At 45.4% G+C, this 17,242-nt stretch overlaps 1 protein-coding gene across 1 annotated transcript in view; it reads left to right on the top strand.

Annotated features, from left to right (window-relative positions):
* The window catches only part of ENPP6 (ectonucleotide pyrophosphatase/phosphodiesterase 6), a 112,205-nt gene that overhangs the window by 79,273 nt on the left and 15,690 nt on the right, over positions 1 to 17,242 (top strand). The window contains exons 4-6 of the mRNA XM_079141860.1: positions 7,057 to 7,198; positions 8,048 to 8,227; positions 11,053 to 11,190. Of these exons, the coding sequence (XP_078997986.1) occupies positions 7,057 to 7,198; positions 8,048 to 8,227; positions 11,053 to 11,190 (460 nt within the window). The remainder of the gene's footprint in view (positions 1 to 7,056; positions 7,199 to 8,047; positions 8,228 to 11,052; positions 11,191 to 17,242) is intronic.

Raw genomic sequence — 17,242 nt, 5'->3', positions numbered from 1 at the left:
TGAAAATTTGGATCATAGCTGTCATAGAAATCCCTCCAAATAACAGTCTGTCTCTTCCACATTCATCTTAGTTTTGCAGCTGAATGACTCTCTGTGTGTACAGCCCAGTGGTTCACAGGTAGGAGAGAACGAAAAGCACATCCATGAGAATCCCAGGTCAGCTGACAAGCTGGTCAATCTAAGGAGACCTCTGTCTTCAGGAACAAGGAAGGAATGAGTGGAGGAATAACTTCCAGGCTCTAGTTCCTCTAATGAAGTGTTGTCTTTAATTTTGTTTTGGTTTTTTTCCTTTTCAAACAATGTGGCAAAGCTCTAGAATGCTGGGGAATTGCATCTTTACCTTGGAAGCGGGAAGGATTTTGCTTTTTATGTCATTGGTGGTGGTGCTAGGGCTTATGTGTGAGTGTGTTTATGTGTTTTGGGCAGAGTTACTGGGATCCCCCACAGAGGAAAAGCTACAAAGAACTGGGGTGCAGGGAGGTTGTTCCAGACTAGGCCTCCACCTGGGATAGCCTGGTGCTACTACATAGCTCAGCTCTATAGCATTAATATTGTAGTCTCCATGCACAGCCTTGAGCTCCATGGAATGCCATTCACATAGCCTACAACTGGAATGATGCCCCTGGACAGTGAAGGACTTGGCGGGATTGAACTAGACCAGTGCAATTGTTTTATAGTGTCTTCATCCTGCCAAGGTTAACACGGTCATCAGAAACAGCCCCTCTGAATAGTAGATGGAAAGATGGGGACTCGTCATCTCTAAAATTAGATCATATTTGAAATGAGTGAGAAAAGACAAAAAAAATAGTAGGCCAGATGATGCTGTCTATGGAAGGCAGGTGATGGAGGCTGTCCTCCAGAGAGAGAGGGGCACTTTCCTCAACCAATCCTATGCAACAGAACATTTCTCATTGCCTTCTTGCTAAGTAGACTGAAGCACCGACAGTCACGGGCCAATGTTTCTCTTTCAAAAAAAAATCTAATCTCTTCTCTCAGGAGTAAGTGATAGCTCCATATAGTCTAGAACGGTTGAGAACAATCAAGACCACTCTGCATGTAGCAGCTTGTGCATGCAATAAGGTGGCTCGAAGGAATTATTAATTTCCATAATAGGTAGAGTGGTATAATTATTTATTGTTTTAGTCAGATTTTTCACCCGCTGTAATGAAAGGACCCGACCAGAACAATTGTAGAGGAGGAAAAGTTTATTTAGGGGCTCACGGTTTCAGAGGTCTCAGTTCATAGAAGGCTGGCTCCATTCCTCTGGGCTCAAGGGGAGGCTGAACATCATGGTGGAAATGTGGCAGGGGGAAGCAGCTTACATGATGATCAGGAAGCTGAAAGAGAGACTTCACTTGCCAGATACAAATATATACCCCAAAGCCACGCCCCCAGTGCCCACCTCCTCCAGCCACACCCCACCTGCCTTCAGTTACCACTCAGTTAGTCCCATCAGGTGATTAATTCACTGATTGGATGAAGGCTCTTGTACCCCAATCATTTCCTGTTTGAATCTTCTTGGATTGTCTCACATGTGAGGTTTTAGGGGACATTGTACATTCATTCCATAACATTTATCTTTCCATCAGAGAGCCCTGAGTGGAGAAGCATGTCTAAAACACCACAGCTCACCTCTTGGTTTCTGTTCAGCTCTATCTCGAATCCCTAACTGTAATCTAGAAAATACTTGGGAGTTTTCACACCTGAGTTTCCAAACCTACCTGTACATTACTCCAGGTCAGTCCTGATTGTAAAGCGTCTTTCTGCTGAAAGAATAGGACACAGGATAGATAGGCTTTGAGAGAAAGAAGGAAAAGCTGTTAAGACCTTGAACATGGAGTCCTACCCAGGGCCATTTCAGCAGAGGGTCCAGGTAGGTCAAGAAGCTGCTCATGTCTGTGCAGGAAGCTGTAACTCATCACCCATGTTTTTTCCCCATGCTAAGAAAGCTTTGTTGACCCCAGTAGTATCCTTGTGAGATGCTACATTTGGACTTAGATAACTTTTTAGCACAGAGGTAGGGAGAAGGGGAATGAGAATTGATATTTTTAATACCCATTTGCTAACATTAAATCTAGGGCTTTACTTCCGTTACCCAGTTTTTTCTCATCACCATATTACATAGGTGCTGTTCTCCCCCTCTTACAAAAGAGACCCCCACTCAGAAGGTTGAACACCTTGCCTTGGATCTCTCATGCTACGTGGTGTGGGAGCTAGTACACGGCTCTTTCCACAGGGCTTAGGGCTGTCTCCCAGGGCCTCTCCCTCCATCCTCCAACCCTGTCTACACCCAGATCTTTAAAATGCCCTGAAGCAGAATCAGACAGGGAGAGAAGCCGAGAATCACCTCTTTGCCTCATTGGGGCCATCTTGGGCCTGGAGCCCTTGCAAGGCCGAGGTGGAGCAGGGCCTTTTGCAGTCTGCTTAGCACTTTGTATTCAGCATGTGCAGCCTTGGTGACTGGTGCCCTGCTACCCCACGTGGGGACTCGGCATGCAGCATCCCTGCACATACAGCCACCTCGTCTGCCAAAAAAGAAAGCAGTTTGTGATCCACATCACTTAATCCATCCTCCTGGAAGTTCTGTTGGCAGGATCTGTGTGGTTCAGTTGGCAGAAAAAGGTACATGGAGCTAGAGTCAAAATGAGCCCTCAGTAGCTCATGGAGCGGGTTGAGGAGTGCAGGGGAGACCGGCATAGGGAGCCTTGGCTGCATCGAGGGGCCAGGCGGCCACTTCCTGGCTGGTCCTGGCACACTGAGCACACAGCCTCTCCAGAGGGTTGGTCGAGAAACGGCTGAGCTACAGGAATGGTGGCCATAGCTGACGTCTCTGCCTAGCTCCAGCTTATTGCAAACAGGATCCCGGAACCTCAGTGACTGCTGGCATGACTAAAAGAATAGATGAATGATAAGAGAGTGCATTCCAGTGTCCACAAGGAAGCTGGCTCAAGTGTCTTGGGACTATTCTGTCTGGACTGAGGACGAAGGAGCAGGAACGCAGGTGGAGGCCCAGGCCAGACAGAGGCTGGGTTCTCCTCCCTGTTTAGCCCACATACCCAGGAAAAAGGGGCCGAGACATCTAGAAGGAAGAGAAATGGGAGGCACTGCTTTCCCCTTCCCTCCCTTTTGCTGTGGGTCGACCAGTTGATGAACATCAGCTCATTTAATACCCAGCAGGGGTAATGGGTAGGCTTCTCAGATGGGGAAACTGAGGCTAGCGATGTTTTGCCATTCACCTGAGAACTTCTAGTTAGTGAAAAGAAAAGCACACATATTTGTTCTGGTCAAGTCCTTTAGTCACAGCAGAGAGATAGCTGACTAAAACGGATATGATTATTGTTAGAAGCAGAAATGCTTGATAACACAGAAGATAATCAAACTATAATTTGGGGGACTGATTTCTATATCAGACCAAAATCATTTTTATCTGATCAGTTTCCTACCAGTTAGCAGCTGAGTTTACACAATCTGAATGCTAATCAGGAGTTGAATCTGATTTTTAAGCAAGCTTATTGGTAGTGCCCTAACATGATACCAAAGAAACAGGAGGCCATTTTGGAAATCTGATTTTCAAATTTTGAATCATTTTTCTTAACAGTTCTTAAACTAAACATTTCTGTAAATTGCTTCCACTTCCCTCTCCTTAATTTTTTCCCTTTCTAACCCACTTCAGTAAGGAAGATGAATGTGATATTTGAACTTTTTACGTAGCAAAGACATTTGGACAGAATCCTAAGGTGATGGGAAACATAGGTGTCCCTGAAACCCCAGGACTAAGGGCCCCTTGTGGCTTTCAGGGAACTGGGCTGATGGCCACATATCCTTCTGGCATGGTTCCTGGACCTTAGAGCTGTAAATGGCCAAGAGCAAATCTGCAGGCATTTCCACCCATCTCTCCTCACCCAACCAATCTGTTACAAACGAGCTGACCTGTGATGGAGACCAGACCCATGTGGAAAACAGCTGGCTACTAAGAATTTATCTGCTAAACTCCAAACAGGCAAGAACTCTCCGCCCTTGGAGACTTAGGTCCCTAATGAATCAATGAAACTTTAACATAGAAACCTTTCACATGTGTAATCCCTGAATTGCAAGCATCCCAAATCAAGTGTTCCTGGCATCTGGGGTTGACAGCTTTCTGACACAGAGCCATCAGGTAAATTGTGATACTTACTAGCTTTCTGATGGCATGGAGATTTATGAATATGGTAAATAGCCTCTGAGAAGCCAGCCCAGGAACGGCTGCAGTAAGGCAAGGTGTTAAAATGAAGAGACCTAGAAGTTCTGCACTGAACCTTAATGCCACAGTAAACCTGGTCTGCAAAAGTTCCTAATTGTAGTAAGTCACCACTGTGTTAAATATGATATTCCTCATGTATAAAGCCCAAGCTGGAAGTGTGGACACCCAACAGATGATGCACTGTGTGAATCAGCACATGTGGAATGCTCGAGATGCAAATGCATAAAGCAAGTAAATGCTGACACTTAACTGCAGAGCAGGTTTTATGGAAGCCCCCTTTCCATTCAAATTGGGGTGGGGGAAGGGCCGTCAGCCCTATCAGTCAAATGAACATGGGTCTCAAACAAGTTTCAGCATATGCATGAAAATACCATTACCCAGTACAAACTTTTACCCACATGCTGGTGGGCCCTACAGTGACTTCTTGTTCTCGACTGTGTACAGATGCAGAGGGAGTTTGGATTAGTCATTCACACATTGGTGAGTATGCATAATGAGAATATCATTTGCAAGAAACACCCAAATAATAACCTAACTCCATGCACACTGTGGAGGAGGGTGGTAACGGGGTTTATTAATGAGGGGTCCATTTATTTTGTTCTAAAAAGAGAAAAGAACATTTCACCAGGCATTGTACTGAACATGAAAGCAGTACCTTCTCAAAACCTTTAAGGAAGTACACCCCAGTGTACCCAGCAGAACATCACAGCAACATGAAAGAGTGAGTGATCCTCTCAGAGGAAGATGCCAGGCAGGACATACTCTGGAATTTGCTCGCTGGATTAGAGGATGGAGCAGATGTGGATGTTCAAAGGCCCAGTTTGGCAGAATTAAAAGTGTTCTAATTTTGGAGGTAGAAGATTTGCATTTCCTGTTCTAGAGGCATCTTAGAGATCCGTGAGGCCTTTGGTAACTTCTAGAACCCACTTGGCCCATTTCTTCATCTGTACAATCTATAAGTGCCCTTCTGTGAGGATGCTTTTCACTGTATTCTGGGCTTTGGAGGTAAAGTCAACCCACAGACACACAGTGAGAAACCAAGTGATTCAATTTCACAGTGAGGCCTTGTCCCACCTCACACCAAGCTTTCTAGGGTCGGAGGAATTCATGTAAGAGAGCAACAGCCATTTCCAAAAGACCACATGGGCTTTCCCCACTGGGGTGGGAGATTGAGTTCTTTCTGAGCATTCTGTAGTTGTATTCTGGGGATCTGAGTTTGAATCCTGGCTCCATCTCTTACCAGCTTTGTGATGCAGGTGACTGTGAAGTCTCCAAACCCATTTAGGGTTGTTCTGACAAAGTATGTCCAGGACCACAACATAGTGCCTGACCCAGAGGTGCTACTGTTTATGGAACACTTACTGTTATGTGTTTGGATGACAGTTACAGAGATTTTACTGTTTGCCAAATGCTAGGCAAGAGGTGGGAGTGAGTCATCATGCTTCGAGTGAATGAACTTCACAATTTAGAGAGAGAAGAGGACACATAAATGGGCAAGTATAGCCCAGAAGGGGATGGAGGGTACCTTGGGAGCACCCAGGACGGGCCACCCAAGCTAGCCTCAGGGCCCTAGAGGAAGCTTTCTGGAGGAGGCCACATCTCCCCTAGGCCTGGAGGAGGAGCAGTGCTGTTTGGCTCTGGTTGGGCAAACTTGAACTTCTGTGAGGTGGTTTCCCTCCCTGTGAATGGCAAAGTCCAAGGCCCAGCAGGCTCTGAGGACACCTCTTCTCTCTCCATATGTTCCGAGTATTGGTGAAGCCACATCAGGGAAAGCATGACACGTGTGTGTGTTTGAAAGCTTTTCAAGAAGTGAGCCAAGAGAATTCATTATTACCTCTGGTAAATTACAAGCGGAGAACTCAGCTCTAATTTCTTTCCCATAGCTTCGTCTTCTGTCAGTTCTTGCTACCTTCAGCATCACCATCATCGCCGTCATCATGATTGATCTGATCTATTTCAAGTGGTTCACTGGGGTCAGGGGTGAGGGCAAAGCCAGAGCCGAGTCGGGAGTCCCAGTGGAAAGCCCCGCGTGAGGGAGACAGGTCCCTCCCGTGGTCTTCCTCTTCCCTGCTTTGTTCCCCTACCTCCCACTTCCATTTATATCCCTAGCTTCCAGTCCTTCTTGGCCCACCCTTGACTCAGGGATCATGATCTTGGATTTTAACCATCGGTGCCCTGCCCAAAAGGGAAAAGATTCTGGGGGACCGTGGAAACGTGGTTACTGCTAAAACCGTGTCCACCTTGGAGCTGACCTTTTCATGTGTCCCCACAGAACGAGCATCCTGGGGGTGTCTGCTGATGCCAGACCCTGAGCACTCACCTGTCTGCATCCCCCAAGACTGCTGTGATGATGTGGCTCTTACTCCTGCCCGTCAATCAGACCCACAAGCAAGGGTTTTATTTGGAGACTTCCTTATTTTGCAATAGTGCAATAAGTGGTTTGCAATCATTGAACAGGGGTTATTTAAACTATCGTTTCCAGTGATAGCAGATGGTGAGGGTAGAACTGTTAGAACTGTTTTCTGCCTGCTACCTCCTCATCTTCCAACTCTTGTGGACATGACGAGCCATGTCATATGCTCAGGACATGAGGTGACCAATAGACATGCTCTCTGGCTTTTGTTACCAAGGCCTCAAGACTGTCGAGTCTTGGTTTGGTCTCCTTCTACCCTGCTCATTTTGAGGTCTGGGCTTTGCCTGACCCACAGGGAAGGGTTTTGGAGGTGCCCCATATTCACAGAGGGATGGTGGGTTATGAGGGACGCAGATGGCAGTGGCCGCCCTCACCTGTGCCTTTCTTGCCCTCTTCTCTCCAGGAGTGGCCGAGCTGACCTGGCAGCCATATACCATGAGCGTATCGATGTGGAAGGCCACCACTATGGTCCTTCATCACCTCAGAGGAGAGATGCCCTCAAGGCCGTGGACATTGTCCTGAAGTACATGATCCAGTGGATCCAGGTGACTTAAAGCAAGGACAACTGACCTGGCGTTCCCTCCTGTCACTTTCTAGTTTCTGTGGCCTCACTCCGCCCCAGGCTCTCCCTTCTTCATGCCACACCCGGGGGCACCCTTCCACAGTGAGGCCGATGACCTGGCTTAGCCAGAGAGCTGGCCCCGTTCTTTAGAACCTGAATAAGTGTGGTAACCAGCCTGGCATGGACTCAGGAGCCACATCTGGGTTCTGGCTGAATGACTTCAAGCAAATGTCTTGTTTTTATTTTTGTTTTTCTTTCCTGTTTCATTTTTTACATCTGTAATGTGAGCAGGTGATTATTCTCATATTACCACACAAGTTTGTTGAATGGGTGAGTGAAAATGAAAACAGAGCATGTATACCTTAAAAAGCTGAAAGTCTGTTCTTATTTTTCAGCATGTATTTGGATGGGGGCTGTACTCTCATATCCCCTCTCCGCAAAGTGTTCCGCCATGATTTTGAACTTTGTCTCATCAGGATAAACCAACAGATGATTACATCTGGAATTGAAGAAATATTCCTTTTCCTACAAATTGTAGTTTGTTTGTTTGTTTGTTTGTTTAGTTTTTTGGTACTAGAGATTGAACAGAAACTGTCTACCACTGAGCTACATCCTCAGCCCTTTTAATTTTTAATTTTGAGATAGGGTCTCATTAAGTTGCAGAAGCTGGCCTCAAACTTGTGATCCTCCTACCTCAGCCTCCTAAGTGGCTGGGGTTACAGGCATCTGGCACTGTGCCCAGCTAACGTGTAGCTTAAACGCCTCTACATGAGATTTCTGTGTGTAAGGGCCTCTCTTGGTGCTGTGGTGACTGCCTTTGCCCACCCCACAGGAGCGGGGCCTGCAGGACGACCTGAATGTCATCATTGTCTCAGATCATGGAATGACGGACATCTTCTGGATGGACAAGGTCATTGAGCTGAGTGAGTACATCAGCCTGAATGACCTGCAGCAAGTGAAGGACCGAGGGCCCGTCGTGAGCCTGTGGCCAGCCCCTGGGAAACACTCTGAGGTAAGAAGCTCCATGATGTGGGGAGGGGGTGGCAAACACATCCTCTTTGCCCCCAGTTGGTGCTTCGTCTTTTCCTGGAGTTTTAAAGTTGAATTAAATTTTAGCATTAGGCGCTTGGACTGTGAAGGCAGGTGACCTAGTTTGCCACTCACTCACCAAGTGGCCTCTGACAAGTGGCTCATCTTCCCTGGCTCTGTCCTTCTCTAACGGTGCCTGCCCCAATGGTATCTCTATAGTGATATCTACTTTATGAAAATCAAATAAGAACCAGGACATACAGAACTTAGCAGTGACCAGCACAGGTAAGCCGGCCCTGATTACGGCTGTTTGATTCTTGGCTAAAAAGCCGTATTTCTTAGGTACATTAGGGAATTCTCCGAGGCAGGCAGAACACTCTTTCTCTGGAAGGAAGCTATTCTCACCAGGGAATGGGAGATATGGAGATGCTGGATGAGGGGCAGAGGCTGCCTGTGCAGAGCCACAGCCCTGGGGTCCCAGCCCCAGCTCTGCCATCGTGGGAGCGCTAGGCGGAACACCTCCCCGCGCCTCTGGTGCTTCTCCGTGTGTGGATGTGATGACATCATCACAGCCGTCCCTGGCTGCTGAGCGTGCACAGAGCCCGCAGGAGTGTGCTGGGCCCACCTCAAAGATGATGCCTGGTCCCTTCTTACGAAGATCGTTGTCTAAGGGCAATGTCCCCAAGAGGGTCGTTGAGGCCCCACAGTGTGCTGACGGGGGACAAAGCTGGGTCACTACGTTCCAGGAGGACCCTGAGATGATCAGACCTCTATTACCGTTTTCTCAAAACAAGAATTACAATTGGAAGTAGGTGGTAAGCCCATTCAGAGAACAATGGAGAGGGACAGGTGGCCTCTTTGACTTACTGCTTGACTCTCAAGCTGCTGGTCATCTCCCAGTACAGGCTAGTGAACTGCTTCTGCCGAGGCCCAGATAAAACTGCTGAGGACCAGGAAGCAGCTGTCTTTCTCAGGGAAGGTGAGGTGTGCTGCTGGTCGAATTGCCGAACACGGGGGAGTCGGAAGAGGTCCTGGGGCCGCTGGCTCCATCCACCCTCAGGGCAATACACCATTGGTGCTGAATACTTGCTATCAACGGAGTCCTGCTGAGGCCAGAGTCCTTCTCTTTGGCCTAGAAAGATACCCTCCTCCCAACCCTCCTGCTCTCACAAAAGGTCTATTTGGGGGTGGAGGGAGACAGTCGCCTATAATGCCAGGGCTCCCCAGAGTCCTGCCATTTCCCTGAGGGATGCTCCTCTCTTCTCAGGCTCTGCGGTCAGGGAGTGAAGGCGCTAGATATGTTTACTCAATGTCCCCCTGAATTCTCTAAAGAGGCAATCAGAAAGCTTCTTGAGAAGGACTTCTGTTTTCCTGGCGAGGAAGATCATCTTTGTCTCCAATTGGCCCTTCAGAGCAGGTCGTCTCCAGAATGCTTGGTACCAGCAGCCCACAGGTTGGGAAGAACTCTTCCCAACGTGATTTTGAAGACAAGTGATCTTCAGCCCTGCAAGCAGCCTCTAGCAGTTCATAGATTGCTCAAAAGTGGGGTTTGTGGTTGGGTGACGGTTTGTCAGGTGATGGGCGCAAGAATTTGCAGGACCTCTGTGTGCCTCCAGGGTTTTCACTTACCCCAAATCCTTCTGCACGTGCTCCCTACTTGCCTGAAGAACTCTGCATTTTCTTAAGTAGTATAGCTTAACTTGAGGGCTCATCAGAAACTCCCTACTATACTGCCGAAAGAGTGATTCTTTTTCACATTTGAGTTGATAAACTCAATTTTATATTCAGCAATGCACAGGAATATATGCCCCATTTGGCGAAAGACCAGCAAGTCAACATCAGCCAGTTGATTTTAAAATTAAACACAAACATTTAAGCTGCTGCTAAATATTATAAAGACGAACCAAGTTTATATCTTCATTATGAAATCAGTACTGTTATTAATAACAATTTTACTAGTACTTTTAAGATTCACGTATAAGTAGGACATGCTCTCTAGGTCAGCTTAAAGAGCACATCTTTAGGGTATTTAACATCAAGCAGGGTAATTTCTCATTTGTCTTTTAGTTTTATTGTACAAATTTTGACACCAATAAATTTTTGTTAAGTGTTCATTAGTTGTTGAGTATATACAAAAGAAGTATTATAAAGTGTGCAACATCAAAGGATGATGTTGCAACAGTTCCCTTACATTCATTGAATATTTAAGAAGTAGGACATTGCATTATCTGTGACATCACTCATGTCCTTCACCCATCACCTTTTCTGTCGTCTCAGAAGAAATCGCTTTCCTAAATTTTAAGTTATAATTTTTGTGATTCTCTTTTTAGTTTTGCCATGCATATTGCTTCCTTTTGTAGTTACTTGAACTTTATATGATAAGAATGGTCAGGTCTGTATTTTTCTGCATAATTTTCCTCAAACTGAGATCTCTTTGTCTTTGTAGATGTACTCCATTCATCTTCATTGCTGCATAGTATTCCATCACAAACCTCAGAAGTCTTCTCTTATCCCTTCTATTGTGGCTGGGCATCTGGGCTCCTCTGTAGGTTTACAGGGACATGCACATGAGGAATTTTATATTCCTGGAGATGAACTTCCTAGGTGAGAAGGGACATGAATCTTTAGCCTTACTAGATAAGGTCAGGCTATTTTTGAAACTATATAAAAGCTTCTCATTTTTACATACTCAAATCTACCAGATGTTTGGTAATGTCTCTGTTTGGTCTTAAAGAGTCCCCCATTCCACAGATTCAATATATTGCAGAAAGAGAATGCAAAGCTGGTTGTTCTTTGTTTTCTTTGCAGATATATGACAAACTGAGCCAAGTGGAACACATGACTGTGTATGAGAAAGAAGCCATACCAAGCAGGTTCTATTACAAGAAAGGGAAATTTGTCTCTCCTTTGACTCTAGTGGCCGATGAAGGGTGGTTCATAGCAGAGGTAATTATAAAACACACAACACTTTGTTCATTCTACAAATTCTATCAACAGTCCAGAGATACACAACAGCCATTCAGCTACGACACACAAGAGATGTCTTCACCTAGGTATCGTTCCTCGCATGGTTTCCTTCTTCAGGGAATCAAAGGCTTGATCAGGTGACTGTAGACACAAACTGCAGACGTGAACCCAGGGTCACGGTTTAGACTTCGTGGCTCCAGCCTCGCTGGGTTTTAACAAACAGGCCTTAACTCAATTATGCAGCTTACAACGTGACCTGTTCTGTTTAAAGCGGAACAATTACTGTGAACCAAAGCAATCGCTTTGGGGCAGGGGAAAGCGGGAGAAGCTCGTTGCTTTCACCATTCGGAGAAATGCTTGGCAGACAAGACTGTGCAGATCCAGGTCCCCCAGATGCCAGCTTGATTTTACAGAGGTGATCTTGTGTTTTGGGCTCCAAACCTAACTGCTTGGTGCCTGAGTGACTCCAACAGCCTCTTCCCAGCCTGCCTGGCTCCAAGCTCACCGGGGTCTCCTGTCAGCTTATGCTGCGGGGACCTGACCTCACGCCATGCTTAGGATCCGTTCCTGCAAAGGACGTGGGTTATTTTAGATATGAATTTGAAGCCGGGTTGCATTTAGATCAGTCTACAATGTGAAAAAGTCACACGTGAGAGCTTATTGTGACCCATGATGATGAGACCTGAGACTGTAAATAAGCCAGCAGGGAGGAGACCGAGCAGGGGATGAGCAGCAGAAAGACTGACTGGGTGAGTGAGTTGGAGTCCAGAGACCTGAGCGTGGAGAAATGGGGGATCTGGGACATGAACTTCAGTTATTCAGGTCTTGTGTGCCAGCAGCCAAAGAGGAGCCCACAGTCATGGAGGAACTGAGAACAAGCAGATCTGGTTAGAAACTTTGGCCCCACAGTGCAGAGGCCAACAGTGCCCCAGAGTGTCCCTTCCTATGCCAGGTGATTTAGAAGGTCTCCAAAAGGGTTCCTGTGCCCAGTGACACTGTCTCCCGAGGAACCAAAGAGGTTCCCTTCACTTCGTCACACTTAGAAGTTCACCTGAGACTCCAGCATTGTCCTGTATGGTGGTTTCTAGAACTTTGCATCAAACGCGTGCAGCGGGCCACCTGGGTAGATGCCGGTCTGACTTGATGGGTAAACAAGGAACAGAGCTGACTTTTGCAACTTCTTTTATTTCATAAAATTCCAGAGGAGTTGCTTTGAATTTTAAAAGTAAATAAACTACGAGGATCAATCCACAGTTTGCTTCCACTCATGTCTTAGCCTGACTATGTGATTCTATTGTTTACTTTCTCCTTTTTGCTGAAATCAAACGCCCTGAAAGTTTATGGTAGAGAGGGAGACTGGAAGAAAGCAGGGGATTTGGGGTAGTTTTGTAGAAAATAGGATTTGGTAGGGGAGTGCAAACCCAGAGGTTGCCATGGAGATGCTGGACGGCCAGCGAAGCGCACTTCCACTTCCATGGAAACGGCTCTGTATCCCTCTAGTAGCAGTGGAGAAGGGTTGGTGGGCTGCTCTAGCTAGGACTGGAAGTTCCAGTGACCTGGTCATGGGAGAAAGGGAGACTCCTTCCAGGTTGGCAAAGGTTCGCTTTAGAGACTAAACATGGCGTGTCAGCAGCAGTGCATCCAGCAAGAAGATGTAGCTCTTTCCAATGAGGGACTAAAACACCACGATGGGAAACCCAGGAATTTCAGTTAAGATGCTCTTGGTTATAAGTCATAGGCCATTTGAATAATTACTTGAGTAACAAAGATTTACTCTTTCGCTTAACCAAAAGTCTGGAGGTAGGCCTTTCCAGAGTTGTGCGATTCGGTCCCTAAGTCAAATCTATGGCAGTTCTTCCGATTTTCCTTTCAAGGTCACAAAAAGGCTGCTGCAGCTCCAAACATCACACTCCCTCAGAACACTGCACAGCAGAAAAGAAAGGGTGTAGCTTCTCTTTGCATGTCTCCTACTTTTATCAGGGAGCAAAATATATACTCCAGAACCAGCAGTAGAAGCAGGTTTTGTGGGTCTTTGAAAAATTTGGAATTTGTATGAGGAGCACATGCTCTTTAAGAAAAGAATATATTATGTATAGCTAAAATGAACTCATTATAAGAAAAAAGAAAAAGTATACATAGTTACAAAGACAAAATTACGTACAGGGACTTAGAAGAAGCTCACACACCGAAGGACTCTAATGCTTAAATTTCTTTAACTGCGCTGTGAATCTCCTGTTCAGAAACCACAGCGACTTCCCTTTCGATCTTATTAATCAGTTGACAGTGTAGTTAGGAAATATCTGCCTTGGGCCAGCTTTGGTTGAGATCTGGGACTGTGCTGTATTGCAGACCAGGTGGTCACACTGGCTCGATAAGAGAGATGCAGAGGCTGGAAATTAGGCAGCCAGGGCCCCCAGAACAAAGAAGAGCAAAGAGGTGAGAGAACAGCAAGGAGAAAGTGAGCTGGCCACAGCCTCTCAGGAAGCTCCGCTTGCAGGGACTCTCATCCCATATCCTGCTGAGAGTTTGCTCCCTGCAGGAAATGTAGATTAGCATCCTCTGGGAGTGAGGCCATGTGGTCATTTCACATATTACATATTACTTTTGTGTGTATTGCACACACACGTATATTCATTTGAGTAAACAAAAACTAAGTTAGTCAGCAGGGAGTCCCCAGTGTTCCACTGCGTGGCTTAAGAAGGGGAAACCTCACAGCACAGACAGGAACCTCTGGCAATGACCCGAGCAGCTTTTAAAAGATCATTATTTCGAAAGGGAGATTGGAGGTAATTGCAAAGATAAGTGAAATAGAAAGTTAAAAAGAAAAAGAAATCAGAAGATAAGTAGGCTATGAAAAAATAAGATTCACTCAGAGATTATTGTCAACTCACTCATACAGAAACTCTCCATGGTACGCACACACTTTTAATTGGCAATGATGAGTACCTGTGTGCCTGGGTCAGTAGACTCTTCAGATGGCCCTGCCTGCGAAGTTTCAGTGACCTGCACATGATGCTATTTTACATTTTGCAGGTAATAATATAGATCACGGAATTTTTTTTTTTGTTTTAAACTGTGGCCAGTAATAACAAGAATGATGATCATGATCTTCTCCTTTTTCAGTACCAAGGATTGAACCCAGGGGTGATTAACCACTGAACCACATCCCCAGCCCATTTTATTTTTTATTTTGAAACAGGGTCTCACTAGGTTGCTTACTGCCTCACTAAGTTGCTGAGGTTGACTTTGAACTCGTGATCCTCCTGCCCCAGACTTCCGCTTGGATTACAGGCATGTGCCACTGCTCCTGGCTTGTGATAATTGCTATATTGAATTCAGTAACTCCTTGTTGCTGTTTAACCTTTTTTTTTTTTTTTTTTTTTTTTTTTTGAGGTGCTAGGAATTGAAGCCAGGGCCTTGTGCGTGCCCCAGGAAAGTACTTTACCACTGAGCCACGTCATACCCCCTCCTGGCTACTTGCTATTATTCTCTCAGTGACTCTGCATTGTGAATATTACTAGTTATGAAAATAATATATCACAACATAACATAAAATGGGATGCAAACAGGGCTCAGTGCTTCCTAGCAGCAAAGAGGAAAGTACAACCAATGCCATTAACGTTAACTTACAATGTTTGTAACGTGAACACAGATGTTTCTCTGCAAAACCATGATTGCCCCTGAGTCCTAAGGGAAATGCAGGACTCCTTTGGTCATTCCTTTTTGTATGTTCGTTTCCTAGACTGAAGTCTTAATCATTTACTTCTCTTCTGAAATGTATGCCTTTATATTTTTAAGACATCTTATGCAAAGATTACAATTTCTGATTCTATTTTAATATGACATTGGGGACATATTCATTTGTTTTCTGAAAATTCTTAAAAGCAAATACCCAGCTGGATGCAGTGGTACACACCTGTCATCCCAGCAGCTGGGGAGGCTGAGGCAGGAGGATTGTGAGTTCAAAACCAGTCTCAGCAATTTAGCAAGGCCCTAAGCAATTTAGTGAGACCCTGTCTTTAAATAAAATATTAAAAAGGCTGGGTAGGTGGCTCAGTAGTTAAGCATGCCTGAGTTCAATTCCTAGTACCAAAAAACAAAAAAACAGCCAAGTGCCATGGCTTGGACTTTGCTTCTATACAGTTCTATTGTTTATTATGCACTGTCCACTACAGTGAATTGAAAACTCTATTCTGTGTCTTGCTGTGTGCCAGGACTACTAGTTGCTCATATTCCTATTTGCAAAATTTCTCCCTAAATTGTACAAAATGTTGTGTTTTGCTCTGCAACCTGCACCGCGGTTCACAATGCACTTGATGATGCTCTTGTTCTGGATTCTTCTTTACATTTGCAGGAGGGAGACATTCTCAGTCCTGCAAGCAGTCTCACTAGGTCTGAGCTTGGAGGGCAGAATCTGTTTTCAACATGATTCAGAAAACAGCTGAGTCAGGACAAATTGATGCTGGGTGGGAGCCGATTCCATCCCCGCCTCTTTCTTTCCTCCTGCAGTTGCCATCCCATAAACATGTAAGAATTGGCTTCTTTGGTAAAAGGACCAATCCCATACAAACACCAACTTTCTGCCACCGATTTAAGTTTGGCAGACTCTCAGGGAGTCAAACAGAAATGTGACCAAGTTCATCTCTTCCAATGGATACTTCAAGAGCTGTCACTTAAAAAAATAAATAAATAAAAACATGGAGTTGTTTGACAGCTCACTTTGCTTCCTCTTTATCTTCCTGGTCCTAGGCTTCTCCTTTCTTATCACCAGCATGGGTAATTTGCACACAGTTGAATCAACATTCTCACGTTTGTGAAAATAATTTTTCCCAGGCAAGACTTAAGTGTTGAGAGTCGAATGGTCAAGAAGGGTGATTCTGCTCTGCCACTCACCTTGGACTATTCAGTCAGCCCAACAAGTAGTCAATAGCAACCCTGGGATGCCCTCTCCCTAGCTCTGACCTGTCCTTCAAGGCCCAACTCAGATACCATCTCTTCCTCCAAATGTCCAATGAGTCCCTAATGCCGTCTATCTTGGAATTTTCCTACAACTCTGAATTGTTCTACCTGGTGCTAGACTCTCCCCTTATGGGGTAGAAGTTCCTCGAGGACATATCCTTGCATCTTGAGCTTGACTTCTCCTCATGGAATCTCATGTATGGTAGAGTCTCTGTATACGTTGGCAGATTGAACACATTAATGAATATCAAGACAGTTAATTTTGAGTTACTTATTGATAGGTTGTTCACTTCGTAGGTTTATAAATCAGTTACCAAGTATAAAGAGAAGAAAGCTAAGCCAAGCCTTCAACTTTAGTTATTAGTAACCCTGGAAGAGATTTCAACTGGGAAAAGGTGTTGAAACCACCAGTGGCAATTCTTCTAGCTTCAGATGACCTGATGCTGCAGCCTAAGAGCAGGACACATCAGCTCTCCTCAGTTCTCTAGCAGATTTCAAGAGCTGATCCTTTTTTTTTTTTAATTGGCACATTAGAATTATACACAATAGTAGGATTTATTATGCCATATTTGTACATGCATATAACACATTTGATCAACCTCATTCCCCAGTACCTTCCCCAAGGGCTAATTCTTGTGTGACCTCTCCTGGGTAGTGTCCATCTCATGCAACTGAGCTCATAAACATAAGATGGGACCAAAGCCTGGTGGGAGATCGTGAAACAGGGTGCTTCGCTGTTGATCTTCTGGATTCCTATCCCGGTTAAAAGAAATGCAGCAAGTTGAGGCCCCAGCTTCTACAGGAGGCCAATAAATTTCTCTGGAGGAAAGATTTATTTTGAAAACTGGCAAAGGATATGAAATGCCAGGCTCAATTCTAAAGCCTGTGGTTGAATTGCAGTTAGGCCTGAGCCCAAAATATTTGGGGAAATCAAGACAATCTGGAAAACATGGCCTCTAAGCTTTAGTGGCAGTCAGAGTGGTATTGTCCAGGCCCAACTAACTGAGTGTCAGGACGTCAGATGGCGAGAGCTGGAGGCAGCTTGCTCTCTGGTGGTGATTAGGGTCACCTG

Source organism: Sciurus vulgaris, assembly GCF_902686455.1.
Source record: "Sciurus vulgaris genome assembly, chromosome: 5".
In the NCBI taxonomy this organism is placed as follows: Eukaryota; Metazoa; Chordata; class Mammalia; order Rodentia; family Sciuridae; genus Sciurus; species Sciurus vulgaris.
This window is presented reverse-complemented; position numbering and strand designations above follow the sequence as displayed.